At 45.9% G+C, this 19247-nt stretch overlaps 1 protein-coding gene across 1 annotated transcript in view; it reads left to right on the forward strand.

The window, feature by feature from the left end:
* Adcy1 (adenylate cyclase 1) overlaps nucleotides 1–18089 on the forward strand; it is a 153748-nt gene extending 135659 nt beyond the window's left edge. The window contains exons 17-20 of the mRNA XM_047560293.1: nucleotides 116–214; nucleotides 3971–4085; nucleotides 6221–6345; nucleotides 8346–18089. Of these exons, the coding sequence (XP_047416249.1) occupies nucleotides 116–214; nucleotides 3971–4085; nucleotides 6221–6345; nucleotides 8346–8645 (639 nt within the window). The 3' untranslated portion in view covers nucleotides 8646–18089. The remainder of the gene's footprint in view (nucleotides 1–115; nucleotides 215–3970; nucleotides 4086–6220; nucleotides 6346–8345) is intronic.
* Nucleotides 18090–19247: the final 1158 nt, after the last annotated feature.

Below are 19247 nucleotides of genomic sequence, written 5' to 3' on the forward strand. Positions count from 1 at the left end.
AGGTTGAGTTGCTCTGTAGAATATGTTGGTCAGCTCCAGAGTTGCTCCCAATGGCTGATGACAGCAGTGATGTCTCTCAAATGTGTAATGTTTAACTGTTTTGTTTTTGACAAAGCTCATGGACAAAGACTTTTACAAGGATCTAGAGAAGATCAAGACCATTGGGAGCACCTACATGGCTGCAGTGGGGCTGGCGCCCACAGCAGGAACCAGGGTAAGTACTGTCCAGGGCTACCTGTTATGCCTGGGCCTGGGTCCAGCCCTGCTCCAGAGGACTCTGGGATCCTGGGCAGTTCCCCACACTGGAAATTTCCCCCTAAGATCCCCTTCATTGGATTAGGAAAGGATCCCAACCTATCTCACACCAGCTGGCTCACACCAGATGTAATCTTCTGGAAAAATCAACACAGAAAGCTGATCAGAATGGCTTCCTCTATCCTTGACCCATCCCCTTATTTCCAGTTGCTCTTCTTTCCTCCCTTCTAGCACTGCACCACTGAATATTCTCCTTCCTCACAGCAGAACTGTGAATATAAAAATAAATATTATGAATAGATCTATAGCTATTGAAGAAATTGATTCAGTAATTAATAACTTCCAAAATAGAAAGCAACAGACCCAGATGCATTCATTGTAACATTCATTTTTTTTCCATGAAGAATCTTATGTATGTATATAAGTATGTGGTGCTGGGGATTGAACCCAGGGCTAAGTACATGCTAGGTAAGTTCTCTACTGCTGAGCTATACTCCCAGCCCCTAAATGCATTAATTGGCAAATTCTACCAAACATTCAAGGAAAAAATGATCTCCAGTCTCTTCCAGAAGAGAGAAACAGATGTTTCTTAACTTATTCTATGAGACCATCACCCTAATCAGAAAATCAGACCAAAAAATGCACAAGAAAGGAAAACTATATGCTAGTATTTGTCATGAGTATGCATAAGTCTTCAATATACATTAGAAAATTGAAATCAATAATGAATAAAAAGAATTATAAACCAAAACCAAGTTAGATCCATTCCAGATATACAAAGCAGATTCAGCATTACGAAGTGACTTCATGAGCTTCAGTATATCAATGGAATAAAGAAGAAAAACGATTTGATCATATTAATCTAGGCAGAAGAATCATTTCACTTTGTCCAATGATCATTCTGAATAAAAACTAGGTAAACTAGGAATAGAAAGAAACATCTTTAAAAAAAAAAAAAAAGAAAAGAAAAAGGCCTACAGCTTAACACCAAATTAGAAATTTCCCCCTAAGATCAGGAACACAGTAAGAATTTCCTCTCTCTCTACTCCTGGAATTCCTAGCTGAGGAATAATAAGAAAAAGAAAATGAAATGCATACATATTGGGAAGAAAACAAATTATCTTTGTTCATAGATAGAATGATTGATGTAGTAAATCTGAAAGAATCACAATAAGAAAATTCTGAAACTAGTAAGAGACTGTAGCAAGGTTGCAGAATATATGTTTAATATATAAAATTGATTAACTTTTCCATATATCAGTGGTGAATGATTGAAATTAGAAATTACAAGCATGAAACCATTTACATTAGCACCAAAAAATGCTAGGTATAAATCTAACAAGATATATACAAGATAGATATGAAGAAAGTTACAAATCTCTGATGAAAGAATTCAAGAAAGGTCTAAATAAATGGGAAGATATTCCATGTTTCTGCATAGGAAGAATTAATATTATCAAGATGTCAATTCTTTCTGAGATGATTGATGGATTTTATACAATCCTAATCAAATTCCCACCAGTATTTTTTATGATATCCATAAACAAATCCCAAGTGTATAATTAAAGCCAAATGGTCCTATATAGACAACAGTATTAAAGAGGAAGAACAAAGCTGAAGACTAGCAAGGTCCAGCTTCAAGACTAAATATAAAGCTACAGTAATCAAGAGAGTATGGTGTTGGGGAAAGAACAGACAAATTGATAAATAGGATAGAGTAAAGAGCCCAGAAATAGACCCACACAAATATCATCAGATGATCTGTGAGAAATGAAGGGCAAATACAATAGAGAAATCATAGTCCTTCAACAAATGATGCAAGAACAACTGGATATCCTTAAAGAGCAAAAAGAATCTAAATGCAGACCTTGTACCCTTCACAGATATTAACTCAAAATAGATAATAAACCTACATATAAAATACAAAACTATAAAATGATTTCTGGTTTGGTAATGACTTTTTAGAGACAACACCAAAAGCATGATCTGGGAAAGAAAAAAAAAATTGTGTAAGTTGGGGCTTATTAAAATCAAAAACTCTTACTCCATGAAGATATTAAGAAAATAAAAAGTCAAACCACAGGCTTAGAGAAAATCTTTGCAAACTATCTGATAAAGGGCTTATATCTAAAATATACAAAGACCTCTTAAAATCCAACAGTAGGAGGAAAACAACCTAGTTAAAAAGTGAGCAAACATCTGAACAGGCACTTTACCAAAGAAGATCCACTGTAGATATGAAGAGATGCTCAGCACCATGTAGCATTAGGAAGTTGCAAACTGAAACAGCAGTGAAATGGCACCACATGCCTATTCAAATAGTTGAAAATCCATAGCATTGGCAGGACCAAATGTGGTGAGGATGTGGAGCAACAGAAACTCATTATTCATTATTGGTGGTAATATAGAATGATACAACCATGATGAAGACAGTTTGATAGGATTTTACTACAAAGCTGAATGTAGTGTTATCCATGCTGTCCAAACAATTGCAGTCATTGATATTTACCAAAATGAGATGCAAACTATCCACACAGAAATAGAAATGTGTGCTTGGGCATTGACTGCAGCTTTATTATCACTGAAACATGAGAGCCCTTAGTGAATAGGTGCACAAATACTGATATATTAAAAAATTTGAATATTATCAAGTGATAAAAAGAAATGAGCACTGAAGTCACAAAGAGACATGGGGAAACCTTAAATACAAATTACTACATAAAGGAAACTAGTCTGAAAAGACTACCTACTGTATGATTCCAACCACATGAAGTTCTGGAAAAGGAGAAATGAGTAGGCACAGAATATTGTTAGGGCAGTGAAACTATTCTGTGTGACACTATGGTGGTAGACGCATGTCACTATACATTTTGCATTTGTCAAAACCCATAGAATACGCAAGACTGAGAGTAAGCCCTAATGGTAACTGTGGCCTTTGGGTGATGATTATATGTCAGTATTGGTTCTTCAGTTGTAACAAGTGTACAGAGGAATGCATGATTGTAGCAATAATAGAAAATCTATGTGGAAGAGGGTGGGAACATGAGAACTCTCTATAATCTACTCTGTTTATTTATAAACCTAAAACTGTCCTGAAAAATAGTCTGCTAATTATTTTTCAAAGCATTAGTTCCCTGATGTTGAGGGCTAATAAAATTTTCTTTAAAAAATAAAAATTAGAAACCTTACAACTAACACTCTTTCTTTCATGGAAAAACTTTCTCTCTCTCTCTCTCTCTCTCTCTCTCTCTCACACACACACACACACACACACACACACACACACATACACACGCACACACAGTCCCAACAGGAAGGAAGTTGGTGCTGCTCACTGGCATAGGTCCTCTGTCCTTGCTTTGCTCATTTGCAGTGGGTGGTGACAGAGTTATCTGAACAGGAATTTGAGCAGGAGGTCTCCCAATTCCAGGGGTTACCAACCAGCAGAGGGGCATGAGCAGGTTTGTGTGACTTTGGAGAGACACCTGTCTCTGTCCCTTGGGAGCCAGTGTGGATAGTACTCTGCCTCACTCTCTAACCCATAAAAAGGACTGATAAACATGCCCCCAGCCAGATACTAGGAGCAGCTACAGTTTCCAGGGCTGCTGTGTTTTAATGTAGGAATCAAATTCCAGACCCAGGACTAGTGAAACTGGTCTGTGTCCTCCTGCCCTGGCACCTTCCACACATAATGCTACCATCTGTTCATGCCTAGGCTAAGAAATCCATCTCCTCCCATCTCAGCACACTGGCTGACTTTGCTATTGAGATGTTTGACGTCTTGGATGAAATCAACTACCAGTCGTACAATGACTTCGTCCTCCGAGTTGGTAGGTGGCTGTAGACCTATCCCATCTCTAGTGTAGAACAGTTTCCTAAACCTGCATGGGAGAGGGCTGCAGGAGGTCTTGTAGAAGGGAGGGTGGCTCCTAGGAACATTTGGGGGACGTGGGAACAGCCATGCCTCTGAAAGCAGCTTGTGGAAGTATAGATGCTTCAGAAAGGGACTTAGGACAAAAGATTTTGTGTCCAGTTTATGAGACATGCTATAAATCTAAGTTGTTGCAGAGTTGTTCAGAGGTACCTCTGTGTACACACTCAGATGGGGGAAAGGTCTCCTTTTAGCTCACTGGCACTAGCAACAGGGACTGAGGCTGGGGTCCTCTTACAAAAAGATCTTGGCTAGAGCCCAGTCGTGGGACCCAGGCAGCAACTTCCCTGGTCTATGGAGTGAAAAAAGAAAGCTAGATGTCCAAGTTCCTTTCTAACTTTTACAAAGCTATGGTTTTGATATGTGTGGGTATGTTAATTCCAAATTCATGTTTTTCTGACATGTAGTTTATCAGGAAACTTCCTACTAGTCCAGAATCCAATAAAACTAGATATTTATGGCTATTTCCTTTCTCTTCCAGATGCCCACCTGCCTTCCTTCCTTCCTTCCTATTTTCCTTCCTTCCTTCCTTCTAGAAGATACAGAGATGCAGTTAAACTAGAGGTTTATGGTTGTCCTACAATTCAAATATCTAGTGGCCCTTGAAGCAAACTTGGGTTGTGTTTGAGTGTAAGGGAGGCAGGAGGTGATGTACTTCATAGTCATGGAGTGCTGACGTCCTTAGAAGCCAAATTCTGTTTTAGCGTGCTGTTCATCCTAAGGGTAGGGAAGGGTGAGTCACCAGGCCTTATCCCCAGCATCTAGGCCTCCTTCTGAGCCTTGAGCTCAGAAGGGATCTTAGGGATCCCCTTAAGGGATCTTAGGGATCACCCACAGATCCCTAAGATGCAGTGCCCAAATTGAGGCATAGGGGGCTGAGGGTGAATTGGGGTCTGCGATCAGTAGATGTACTGGTATAACCAAAAACAGATTTGGTGGTGGGTTGGAGAGATTCTGTTCCTTCATCTCCCACAAAGGAAGACACACAGTGGTCAGCAGCCCTTGCAACCCTACTGCCTAGCAGACTGGCCCTGACCCAATCTCCTCCACCTGGGCTGAGGCATCCAGGGTTGACAGAGGGGGCTGAGTTCCACCAGCCATTTAAGTGACCCTTTAGGAGTTCCTGTCTGGATGTCCCATGCTCCTCCCAGGCCAGCCCCCATGACCAGGATTTCAGAGAAAGTTACTAGACCAAGCTTAGAAAAATCAGTTCGCAAGCACAGAAAGAGAAGATAGGATGTGGCATCTGTTCATATCACATAGACTTGGTCTCAGGGGGCAGTGCCAATGGGCTCTGATGAGTCCCCTGAATGTCCTGCCTCAGGCTAGGCTAGGGTGGAACAAGAAGTTTTGTGCCCCATTTGCAGGGAAGGAAACCCAGGCCCAGAGAAGGTAAGCACTTTGCCAGAAGTCTCACAAGGGTGATTCAGACTCAGGTGCACCTAGGCTTTGTGATGCTATCCAGGAGTGGAGGTGCTCAGAGACCAAGTGGACCCCATGCTGCAGAAACAGAGTAGTCTCCATATCCTCCCCTCAGAACATCCACATTATCACGCTCAGTTCTGTGACCCATGCCCTGAAATAGTTGCAGTACTGCATCCTGAGAAAAGTTCAGGAGCTACTTTTTATTTTTTATTGTTTGGAAGAGGATGTACTTGAGCACACTATGGTCATAGAAACTGTATAGTCAGACTTCTTGGTAGCTCTGGCGTGGTACTCCACACAAGGGCCAGTATTGCAGGACCTGAGCTTTTCCTTGGGATTAGGAATTGTTTCTGACAGTCAGTGCTGTTGAAAATAGCAGTGGAGAGTGTCATGAGGGGACTGCCCATTGGCCACCTGGGAGCTTTGGGCAGAAAGTACTTGCTGCTGCCCCTTTCTGAGTCTGGGGGAATTCTGCTTTAGGACACAGCAAGACCTAGAAGGGAGCAGCCTTTTCTTCACCAAGGACATAATCAAGCACACTGGGTGGCCCTAGCAGGTGAGTCCTGATTTTCCTGCTGACCACAGGCCATATCTTTGGCTGTTTTCTAGGTATCAACGTTGGCCCTGTGGTGGCTGGAGTGATTGGTGCTCGTAGGCCCCAGTACGACATCTGGGGAAACACAGTCAATGTGGCCAGTCGGATGGACAGCACCGGAGTCCAAGGCAGGATCCAGGTAAGTTCACCCACAGATACCTAAGATGCAGTGCCCAAATTGAGGCATAGGGTGCTGAGGGCGAATTGGGGTCTGCGGCCAGTAAGTGGTACTGCATAACTCAGTGTCTGGAGGGCACAGCTTAGCCTGGCAGTTGATTTTGGTGTTTGATTTGTTCATACTGCCTTGAGGGTGGCTTTTGAATGAGCAGGTGCAGAGTTGGGGATCACAGTGCCTCACAAGGTCAGGGCCATGCACTAATCCTGACAGCCTAACTGCTCAATTCCCTCTCTTGTCCCAGAACCAGGGCCCTGCCTGGCTGCCACGGAAGGGAGGGGTTTTCCCTGTGTTTGAAGGACATGGTGCATGCCACTGTATCTGAGGAACTTCTGGACCACTCAGAAGGGGTTGTAACACCTGAAAAGACAACAGAAAGGATTAAAAGGCAACAGCCTCTGGTGTTTCTCAGTGTGGGGGGTGGTCCACCTTTAGGATTATTTCCCTTAGATTAACATGAAACCTGGCCTTGATGCCTACTTGGATAAGACCCTGTGGGTCAGCTCTCCTGCCACCCCACCTGGGAACTGCAGAGCTTAAGGCCTCCATCCACCTGGTACATGATTGTTCTGTTCACTGAGAATGGGGCAGTGAACAGAGAGCACTTCACAGTTATAGCTGGTTCCCTCCTGCTGTGACTGGACCATGGCCATGGGCAGTGGGCCATGGGGAGGGTTGTCTGACTCAATTCAGTGACAGCTGGATGTTGGTCCTTCAACTTATCACAAAGCCTCATTGGGTCATCCTGCAGATGACTCTACACATAAGACACCAAATTTCAGCATCCAAGGCAGCAACCAGCACAGCCTCATTCAGCTGAGGAGGCCAGCAGGCAGGGCTCAGATGGCCCTCTGTTGAGCATTTATTGGGCACCATCTCAAGGTCAGGTGCTTTGGTTGATCTTTGGATTCAACAGTTTAAAAAATAGGCCAACCAGGCACAGTGGCACATGTCTATAACCCCAGTGACTTAGGAGGCTGAAGCAGGAGGATCACAAGTTTGAGGCAACTTAATGAGGGCCTCTGTCCTCCCTTTCCTGCCCAGACATCCTAGTACCTAATGCCAGGGGCCCCTCCCTAGCTCTGGCAGGACATGAGAAGGTGGCTTGTGACAGATTTCATTGTTTTAACTAAAAAGATGGTGGAGCCACGGAGAGAGAGAAGTGACTCCAAGACAAAGTAGAGATCCTGTCCTATTCTGGTCACAGGACTATATTGAGGAGAAAGTACTTCTCTTATTTTCTTTTTGACTTTGTGTTGCATGAATTCATGGGGCTAGAATACTGATTAGAGACCTGAGAAAAAGGGGAGTTAAGGGATGACCCTGTTTTCTCCTGGCAATTTGCCACTGCCCTCTATATGCTGGTGACCCCCACCCCAGGAACTCTGGAGGCACCTACACTCCAACCCTGGCAACTAAAGGCACCACTCCCAGAGGCAGGGTTGGAAGCTGCAGACTGCACTCTGCTGAGGTGCTGGGAGCCCTGGGCCCAAGGAGCCAGCCAGCCTGTTCTCCATTCCTGATACTGAAACTGAGTCCCATGTAGCCAGGCAGTCCCTTTGGCTCCCCTGGGCACTGGTGCTGGGTTCTCTTCCTGTGTATGTACCCCAGACTACTCTCCCTACCCCAGTGACCCCACTTGGTGAATGTTGCTTCTCCCACTTGTCTGGGGAACGGGAAGTAGGATTCCCTGAGCTACTCCTTAGGGTCTCTCCATAGGCCCTGGGCAGTCTGCAGGGTCATGTCATCCTTAATGAGGGTTGACCAGGAGGCTGCAAAGAAGCAGGGACTCCTGCTCCCAGGCAAGCTGGGGAAGTCTTGTCCCCAGGCTTCTACCAGGTTTAGGCATTCAGGGTGGGCAGTAAGAGATATAGGGTGAAATGGTGCTTGTGGGGATCCCATTCCCCAGAGGACCCCACCTCATTGCTTATGACTGACAGTAATCTGACTTTTCCCCATGACAGGTGACTGAGGAGGTGCACCGTCTGCTGAGGAGGTGTGCCTACCACTTCGTGTGCCGAGGCAAAGTCAGTGTCAAAGGCAAGGGAGAGATGCTGACATACTTCCTAGAAGGCAGGACTGATGGAAATGGCTCCCACAGGTCTCTTCACTTGGAGCGCAAGATGTGTTCTTATGGGAGAGCTGGAGGCCAGGCCAGGCGGCCCCCACTGTGCCCCGCAGCAGGCCCACCAGTCAGGGCTGGGCTGCCCCCAGTTCCCACAGGCCAGTACCTGCCACCTGCAGCAGCGGGGAAGGAAGCTTAGCAGAGCTCATGTTGGCCTCTGGAGGTGCATGCAGGGCAAGAATGCTCCAGGGTGACACAGGCCACTGTGGCTCCAGTCAGGACCATCCAGATGAGCAGAACAGGAAGACAGTGGCCGAGATGGAGAAAGAGCATTTTCCAGGTGTGACCTGAGAGTCAATAGGAGATGTGCCTAAGCCACCCACTTTGGGGCATAGGGAGCCGTACCTGTTCCCAGTGGAGCTACCCAGGTCTGGCCAGTGTCACCATGGATGTTGGAACCTTCAGAATATCTGCAAGGAACACAACAAGAATCATGGAGGTCTTGCTGTCAGAGTCAGAGGAATCCATCACCAGTGAGCCCTGAGTTGGCACCACGGCAACCTGGCTGTGATGGATGGGTCCTGGCATGTGGACAGCCTCAGTCCTAGGCAGCAGCTCCAAGAACTGTACTGGGAAGTCAGCCCCATGGGGCAGGGCCATGAGGGCTGAGCTCTTCACACTGTGGCCACAGCACAGAGCTGGTCAGGTCTTGGAACAGGACAGTCTGGGAAGAGTCAAGAAGCTGCCTCTCACTGCATGGAGAGTGGAGGCTGCTGGCTTTTCTCATGAGCAGAATTTTGCCAGATGCCAGAGGCAGGCCTCCTGGAACCATCAGGGGGCCCCAGCCACACTCCATTATTGGCCAGCACCAGCTGCTTGTTCCCCTGTGCATCCTCCCCCTGCCCCACCTGCCAGCTGTGGCTCCTGTGACAGCTGGGTGTTCCTTTTACTGCACCATTGCTAGGTATTCAAAGGAGAAGAGGGGTGAGCATTGTGTCTTACCTGTTCCCCTGGTGTCTTGGATACTGTACATTACAAAAATCAAGGCTCCGTTTGTGTTGAAAATGAGTGACCATCACACCACAAGCCAGTTTCCTTGATGGGAGACAGTTTCTCTGACAGAATCAGCCCTCCTGGAGCTGGCGGGTGGTGATAGGGTTAGCAGAGTTTGTGGTTCTGAGTCCAGGTGCCCCTGTTTCAGTGTGCAAGGAGAGCAGCTGAAGGTGGTCCTGTTGACATCTGGGACCTCCCACCTGTGCTTAATGGTTGTGATGGATATGAAGATGAAGGGGTCTAGGAGAGCCATTAGATAGGTAGGAATGGGCTGGCTAGAAATAACTGGAAAATTGGCTCCTGCAGACCTCTGACCTTGTCACAGGGAAGGAGGCAGCTTGAAATAGGCTGGTGGGAAAGGGGAAGAGGCTCTAGGCCAGTACCTTGGTTGGTGAATGTCCAGAGACCTGTAGCTTCAAAAGATGGCAGAAAAGTTTATGTGGAACAGGTGGCTGAAGCCTATCCTGCTCATGACTTTGGAGGTCCTTCTCTGCACGGCTCCCCAAGGACTCTCCCCATTCCCTGGGGATCTCAACTTTGCAGAATAAGAGAAGAGCCCAGATTTCCTTCCCTGAGGTGCAGGCCTGTGTATGGCCGGCTTTGTATGGAGCTTTGTCAGGATGGGAGGATGGCGTCCTTTAGCTCAATCCTGGCTTGGTTGTGTGGTTGTGCAGGGACAGCAGGGACTTTGGCCTTAGCTGGAGCTTTGTGGGCCAGCTGGTGTGATGATGCTTGGGGCAAGCTGACTACCTATCCCAACAGGACTCAGCTGAGGCAGGACTTGGGGCAGAGGTGGGCAGAGTGGATAGCTTTAGGCAGGGGACAGGGGGAGGTGGGCCTGCACGCAGGGTTCCTGTGTACCTGGGGCCCTGGACTATGGGTGACCAGTTGGAGCTGTGAGGATTGTCCATTCATGACTCTGTGATGGTGCAGGAGGCAGGCAGGTGGCCTCTAGTTTCTCCTGTGGGGGGACTGTGACCACGCCTGCCCTCCATTGCTATTTTCCTGGCATCTTCCCCTGGGGCAGTGGTGGGGGCGGTGAGAAACTCACAGGCTAGGGCCATGCTGGTCCCCAGGGCCCCACCACAGACGTTGGGGGTGGAGAATATGCAATTTGTCCTTAGGTGGTCATTTCTGATTTGTGTGGGCCTAGTGTTTTGGTGTCACTATATGCAGGTGGAGGCTGCTCCTGTGAGGGGAGGGCAGGAGGAGTTACTCTCGGGGGCCTCTCCTTGTCATCAGAGATCATGTGTATAGGAATATGCTTTGAGGGGTGCTTCGGCGGCTCCTCAGAACAGGCAGCATCCACCTGAGCCAGCTGCAGGGCTGGGAACCCGTGGGTGCCCTGCCACCACTCCTTATCAGCCCCATCTCGCGTCTGCTCCCATGCTTTCCTGTCTTTGGGCCGAAAGGGTCATTTTTATCATTTCCTTTTCCACTAGGCTTTTTTCATCTCTGCTAACCAGATTTGAGGCAGTCAGTTCAGACAGGAGTACACAAAGCGAGCAAATACATTGCTGGGCAATAGCAAGGCTGGCCCTGGGCTCTGCAGGCTGTGGGGCTTCTTCCCCTCCTCCCATTATGGCTGTGGTGCTGTCCCCAGACCCACAGGCCCACCACATAGCTTGGTCTTGGTTCCTGTGTCCCCCACATGTCTCTGGCCCTCCATTGCTACTGACCATTGGGCCACCTAGGTCAGGAACAGAGGAGTGACTTTCAAAGATACCCACACCCTGACTGGGGCTGGGCCTTAAGGGTGTGTTCTGTTACATTGCCAAAGGGACTTTGCAGATGGAATTAAGGTTAGGAGCCTGAGAATTGGAAAGGGTCCTAGACCTCTGGGTGGGCTGGCTGCAGCACAGGGCCCTGCAGACATGGATGAAGGGGCAGGAGGACCAGGGTGTGACCATGACTGAGCGCTCATAGATGGTTTAAACATGAGGTACCATAAGACAACACTGGTGAATGAACATGAGGACAACCCCAGCCAGCAAAGAGGCAGTCATGTTGCTCCCACAACTACAGGAGATGAACTTGGCAACAGCCTGCATGAGCAAGAGACAGATTCACCCTGAACCATCAGCAGGATCCCAGCCTGGGGACACCTGGACTTCATCTGTGTGACTCTGAGTGGAGTCAACAAACCACACCTTGTCCTAGCTGAGCTCCATAGTGCTTCATGGTTACGAATGTGTGTGCAGAGCCCTCGAGGTATGGTTGGGGTAAGAGGAAACCACTGCAGGGGACAATGCTACCTTCTCTGGGCACAGGACTGTTCTGAAGTGGACCACGTGGCAGCCTTGGCGAAGTCTCTACTTCAGGGGCAGACATCTCCTCCATCATCAGCAAATTCCAAACCCTGTCTACTTCCTGTGAGGTCAGGAACACATTTAGCCATAATGTTCCTTGGGGTTTGGTAAAAATCAACTTCCTTTTTATTTGTGATAAAACTGTATTATATTGCCTTATTTATTTTTAATCTTGTACAATATTCATGTACAAATGTTAGAGCCATTCGGGTAGGATTCTTCTCTAAATTATTTATTTTAAGATGCTCTGTAAATAGTGCACCAATTACAGGTGCTGCCTGTTCACTTGTACCAAAAATGAGGAAAAGCCCGGCACCCACATCAACCCCTGCACGGTGATGCCGTGGCCCTTGGGAAATGACCCTGCGTGTTCCCTTCTGGACCCTAGCATGCCTCCCGTGCCTGACACTGTAGAGTAGAACACAGCCCCAGAATGCTTCCAAATGCTTCCACGGGCCCTGCCAACCCAGGCAGGTCCACACCTTACACCCAGCAACCCAGTTGCCAGCCCGTGTTTCTCAGACTCTAAGCCTCCAGGGCTTCCTGACCCCTTCTGTCATAGAAGCAATAATCGTAACTCTATACTGTAGAGACGAGACTGACCTGAGCAGATTGATAATTCAGATAAGCCATGCAAACAAGTTTGCTGTGGGGGACTGCCACTCCCAAACTCCCACCCCTCTGAGGACCCAGCTCTGGCATCTCAATTCCTAGGATTGAGCTCAGTGCCCCAGGCAATTGAGAAGATCAAGCCAGCATCTGACCTAAGTCCCCACACTTTTGGTCAGGAGAAGGAGGAGGAGTTGAGGGCACCTGCCCTCATCCAAATTCCGTCCTGATTCTTGAATGTCAATGCTGGTCTCATGTGACCTAGGATGGTAAACTGCATGGTTTGTCATAGCAGAGCATTGAAGCATAACATTTCAAGGCTTACCTATGGTACACTGTTTTTAAAAAATGTTGGTGTGTGGAAGGGTGTCCTCCTCACTTTGCACCATGGCCTACTGGTGAGAGAAGAATCCTCAGGGCAGGATGCCTGGGTGAACCCAAGTGTGTGGCAGGAAAGGCTGAGGAGCCTTGATTGATTGATATGGAGGATTCAGGCCCCAGGCTTGGCAGGATGCAGCCAACCTTCAGCGACTCTGCATTTTATTTGTATCTCACAGAAAGGCTTGTGTCATAATTCTTATAGCAACCTGGAAAGATTATGTAGACTACTCGCTTAAATGGGCCACTTTAGAAGGAAGTAGTTTGGATTGATGAAATCAAGGTGTGTGGAGGGCTTCACTTGGGCACGTGCACCTGACCCTTCTCCAGCAGGGTGGTTTCTGAAACTCCCCAAGTCCCAGGCATTTTGTTCACAACCCATGCAGGGCCTCTGTCCAACAGGCATGCATGGTTTATAAAGCAAGTATGCACCTGTAATTGTGCATGTTACAGTTATAGGAAGAGAAAGAGCATGCTTACATATATTGTACCTTTTACAGTACAAGAGAAGGTCCCAGAAGTGCTATTAATACTTTAAGTTCTGAAAACCTGCAGATTTGATGACTGTATGTAAAGTAATCCCCCAGAAACATGGTTTTGAAACTTCAATTTTTAAGTATATGCGTGCGTGCACACACACACACACACAAACAAAAAATAAAAAACCTTCTTAGAAGTAATTGAATTTCAGAATATTTGGTTCAGTAAAATAAAGAGCAAACTGACTGAGCCATGCTCTGGCAGCCTGGATGTTGCCTGGCATAACTTTTTCTCTGGGTCCTGGGACATCCTGCCTCCCTGGCTACAGTATGCTTTGAAAGTTCAACTGAATCAGTAGTTCCTTATTTTCAGTTAAAAATCAATGTTAGAGAATGGAATGGATGATGGAAGTGGGATTATTTCTTCATATGATACCTTGAGGTTTGTGTTTGCATTCACAGCTCTTTAACTGGGGGTTGGAAGAGCTGCCCAGGATTGACTTAAGGTAGATTCATGGGCCTATTAGGGAATGTAGTGGGACCCAGAGCTCAGCAGGCAGGATTGGGGAGTTGTTCCCCGCTTACCTAAGTGTGGAAAGGTTAATTGAAAGAGCACAGAATGATTCCTGTGCCAGAAGTTGTTTGGGTATATGAGTTGGTACCTTGAGTGAGACTTCTCCCTCCCTCCCCCAAGTTTGATGTGAAGGCCTGAGCCACGTGATTGCTTCAGTCTTGTGCTGTCTCAGTCCCTCACTGTGCCCATTAAGTCAGCCAGAGTCCATTTACCGCTGACTGAGCCAGAAGCTGATAAGTTGAAACCACATTTCCTGGGTGGCAGCTGGATTATCAGAGGCCTGAGCACCTGCTCCCTGTCCTGGAGGGAAGGTGGGAATAGAACTGAGATGATTCTGGAGGTTAGTGTGTGGGACTCAGAAGGAATGATCTCCAAGTTGTGGTTTTCATATGTGGACTTGTGTGATTGGGCTACTGGCAGATGAGAGCTGTGTGGGGACCCTACCTGGAAGCCGTAGGCTCAGTGATGCTGGACAGACTGACAGTGAGGCGGAGGTGTGTGGAAGGGAGCCCCTTGACCCTGCAGCTGTTCCCTCACACAAGGTCAGGTATTCTGTGAGCACAACCCTGCACAGGGGCAGGCAGGATGTTAGAGCCCTGCAGGGGCTGCCCCCTCGAGGAACCTAGAGGGACTTTGGAATGTATCTGGGGATTTCCTACCTTATCCTCCTGTGTGTTCACACCCTTCGTGAAGGCCAGTAACAGGCCATTGAAGGTTTAGGAAAAGGATGGGAGGGGATATGTCACCTCCATGGTCTGTTCCATAAACACCACGGATCCAGTTTCAGATGCTACATTCTGGGGTTAGATGTCCCTCAGTAACATACCCATCATATAATGACTCAGATATGTATATTTTTAAATTTCCTTGAAAAAATGCATCTGTTCTGTTGCATATTGGACCTGTTCACTATCTTAGAAGATATAATGATTCCAGTAGAGGCCATGCTTAGTCAGTATGTGCCCCTGTGCACATGTATGATATATAGTATAAATAAAATAAAAATTATTCATTCTTGGTATTAAGAAGGATTCATATAAAGAACAAAATTAAAATGGAGTACAGTCAGGTAATTGTCACTAAGAGACTCCACTTCATTTCCCCATTAGAGTGAAGAGGGCAGAGGCATCTCAGCCCCTCAGGAATACCCACATGGTCCCTGAGCTTCTGTGAGATGACACAGACCTGTAATCCCAGCTACTTGGGAGTTTCAGGCAGGAGAATTGCAAGTTTAAGGCCAGCCTGGGCAACATAGTAAGACCCCATCTCAAAAAAAAGTCTCTCCAATATCAGCACTAAGGTCTAGATACATTGAGGCACTAACATGCTCCTACTTCTTTTGGTTGATTATTTTTGTTTGGTTCTGTTTTTTTTTTTTTTTTTTTTTTTTTTTTTCACACATGGAAATCTATGGATCTGTGGAGAGACTTCAGGGTGGATATACAGCAGGAATTCCCAATGGGGAGCCAAGTGGGGGCCAAATCTTGATTACCACTAACAGCCCCCAGCTCCCAAACTGACTTAGAAGCCAGGCTTTCCAATCAGGATATGTCAGCACTCATCTCTCCAGCAATAGACAGGTGACCTTCTTGGATTGTGGCTCAGTGCTAGCTGGACAAACAAACATCAGAAAACCAACCACAGTGGTCACCAATCTGGCCTGATCCCATGTTCTCCGTCTTGACAGGCATTAGTCATTTTAGATCGAATTTCTTTATTCTTCGTGAAATTACTGAGTTTCTTGTGACAGGTCACTAGATTTACTATGTTCTGCACTCAACTACAGGGGAAGGGCAACCATTACTCTCCTGTTTAGTTAAAACAGGTCTCCAGAGGGCCTTTTGTTATGACCACAAATTAATACATTCATTACTAGTTCCCAAATCTGACTTTTCAGTCGGTGCAAACCTTCTGTCTGTGGAGGAGATAGAATGATAATTAATCTTGCTGTCCATGGAGAATCCAAGGCCTGCAGGTTAGAGAGTTGAGCTTGCCACACAGTCTTGAGAGGAAGGGCCAGGCTTCAACTCCTGTTCTGTTCCCCATCTCAAGCCTTTGTGTTTTCTGTTACATTTAGGATTTACTAACATTAAAATCTGTAATTGATGGAGAACACTATCTTGTCCACACAATTATGCCCAGCATGGTGGAGAGGACCCACTTAGGATGCTCTTCCAGGGGCAAGGCTTACTCTGACCCCTGTCCTAGGAGCTTGTGTCCAGGTCACATTGGCCCTACTGTCCTTGGCTTCTTGATGCTCAGTTAGAGCCTGCAATTCCTCTTGGCTAAGTCATTCCTTTTTTAACCTTACTGATCCCCAGGAAGGAAATAAATTGCTAGGTTTTGGGACAAAACAAACAAACAAAAACCCTTCCTACTTGGTCATATTGTACTTGAACTTCTAAAACTCTTTGGGAACACAACCCGTCATTGTGTCTAAAATGATAGAGTCTCCTTAAACAGGGAGGACAGCTGGTTTTTCTAGAAGGACCCTCTGACATCAAATAGTGCATTATAGCTCCTCTTCCCCAAGCACCCCCAAACTACACGCCATTTCTCCACTTATACCCAGCCTCCAGTTGCTGGTGAGGAGTTTCTTGAGCACTGAGAGGGCTTAGGTTGCCTTTCCCATTTCTGCTCCTCTTCCTCTGCTGTGGAACCATTCAGTGTTGTTATATGCTACTGTTGCAGTGTAGGAAGTCAAGGTGCCTTCCCAGGGATTAGAGGATGTATGAAGAATGGATATCCCCAGGAGCATTCATAAGGCAAGGAAGAGATTACAATAGATGGTGAGAGGTTTGGCAACCACTCAAGCCAGGGGCCCTGGCCATCTCCTGGGTGTTGGTTCCTATTGGTACCAACCAGTACAGACTCGGAGAGGGTTGGTTTCCAAAGCTGTTTTCAGCCATTAATTGAGAATTAATGTTTAAACAGAGATGACATCCTAGACCAACTGCAGAGCCTAAACAAAATATCTTGCACTTAATAAACTTGTGCAGGATGTCTGTGCAGGAACAGCTGGCTCAGAGCATCCTGTGGGTGTTCACCTTCTGCAGCAGGTGCAGTAAGAAGTTGACCCGACAGCAGCCAGAACTTGTTTCTTGCCTCCCACCAGCAACCACCACTCAACCCCGGGCCCCAGGCACATGAAGCACAAGTCTCAGGGGACCATTCCCACATTGTGGGGATCCCAAGGACACCCATGGCACCTCTAGCATACACCGGGATTGTGGACCCAACTGATCACCAGGAGCACACATGCCCGGTGTGGAGGGGCCCTCTGTGTTGCCTTCATCCCTGTTAAAACTGCGTATATGCAAGCCATTTGCACTCTGGAATTGCATGCCGTGAAATTCCTAATTGTGTGGGACTTAGTTTGAATTTGAAATCGTGCAGCATGCGCTCAGGCTTGCCCCTGAGTCATCTGCTTGCTAGGTGCAGAGTACCCCTGTAAGCCAGGGTGAGTCCCGTGGAACCTGAGCTTTGCGTAGCTCTAGCACTTAGTATGCACCGTCTCCTTTTAGCCCGAACTCCCCTTTCTACTATCCTCTCATTTATATTGATTGCACTCCAACTTACACAAATGGAAATGTCATTATTATGTCCATCTCAGCAGTAATTCCATTCTGATTTAAGGTAAGTCCAAATCCCACCTCTGGATTGTCTTACTTGCTGAGAAAAGTCACGTAAGCTCCTATGCCCTGCGTTTGGCTAGAGAGGGTTGCATCCCTTGGTGAGATGAAGAGTGACACTGGCAAGGGATCCTTTTCTCCCACACAGTAAACTCACTGAGGATGCTTCTGTAGACATGAGAACACAATGATTATATTCAGAATCACAATAACTCAATCTCACTGGGTAACTTCTCATGATAGATTTGTATAATCAATACGGGTCTATTTTTATGTCAACTGAACACTGTAGAGCACCTTCCAGTCTTTTTCAAGATTGTTAAATTGAGACAAGTAATTGAATAATTTGTCCTATTTTTATTTTAAAAAAAGTGAATGGACTGAAATGTTAAATGTGAATGTACATTTCTTAATTGCAACTTTTCTACTGAGTGTTTGCACTATACTTTCTGGAGTCTTATTTAACAAAAATAAAGGAAAAATTGCTTGACTAAACTGTGATCATTTTAATTGAAAAATAAATGGTTGTTTGGATGTTTTAAAGACACTCCTGGCTCTTTTACATACTTTCAAGGGAAAATTTTGAATGCAAAATATTAAGCATTCCATGACACTGTGTCCAAAATACCTGGTAAGACAACGTGGAGGAGGAAGGAGGAAAAGCTTATTTGAGTCTCACAATTTCAGAGGTCTCAGGCCATGGTTGGCGAACTCCATTGCTCTGGGCCTGAGATGAGACAAGGCATCCTGGCAGAAGGGTATGGCAGAGGAAAGCTGCTTAGCTCATGAAGCCAGGAAGTAAGAGAGTACAAGGAGCCAGGAACAAAATATATCATCTGCAAGCCAGGCTCCTAGTGATGCACTTCCTCCAACCACATTCCACCTGCTTACAGTTATCTGGTAATCATTCAAATTATTAATCCATCAAATGGATTAATCTACTGATTAGCTTATAGTTCTCATAATCTAATCATTTTACTCCCTGTATTAATACAGGAGCTTTGGGAAGGACACCTCATATCCAAACCATAACAACCCCCTACTCAGACAAAACATTAAATTTTCCTATTAGCCCACTCTTAATTCCACATTGTTCTTATCTGGGTTTTTTTTTTTTTTAATCTCACAATTAATGTGCTCATTTTATTCTGATAATACTTCAAATTTAATATAGACTTCCCATTTTCTTTTTCACAAAACTTTCTTGGATTTCAGAGTATCCTGTAGGATAATACAACTGCTTCTATCTTTTTCAGACATTCTTTTAGCTCAGGAATCCATGCAAATTCACTTTACTTCCACCTGTTGAGTATTTCATCTCCCTTAAAAGATAAATACAGAACACATACCAGTAGATAGGTTATTTTCTTTCAAAAGTTTGAAAATATGATCCCCTCCAAGTTGGACTGGAATGGTGAAGGACTGCTTTCATTGTCATTTGGAGAAATCTGTGGAGTTGTTTTTCCTTGAATTTGTGTTTAAGTTCTCCAGGGAAACAAGAACAAGAAGGATATGGGTATGAGAGTTGGTAGGGGACATTGAAACAGTTTAAGGAACTGCTTCACATCATTGTAGGGCTGTCAAATCTGAATTCTGCAGGGCAGAGTGTGATAGGTTGACATATTTGACTCCATGGAAATGTTATAGGCCAGGCTATATGGGCAATGACTAAACAGACTGCATTTTACCCTAAGACTCCATGTTATGTAGGAAATACTTCTTCCATGGGAACACCCCACCTCTGTACCCATCATCAGTTGCTTAGCA

Source organism: Sciurus carolinensis, chromosome 8 (assembly GCF_902686445.1).
Source record: "Sciurus carolinensis chromosome 8, mSciCar1.2, whole genome shotgun sequence".
NCBI classification, from domain to species: domain Eukaryota; kingdom Metazoa; phylum Chordata; class Mammalia; order Rodentia; family Sciuridae; genus Sciurus; species Sciurus carolinensis.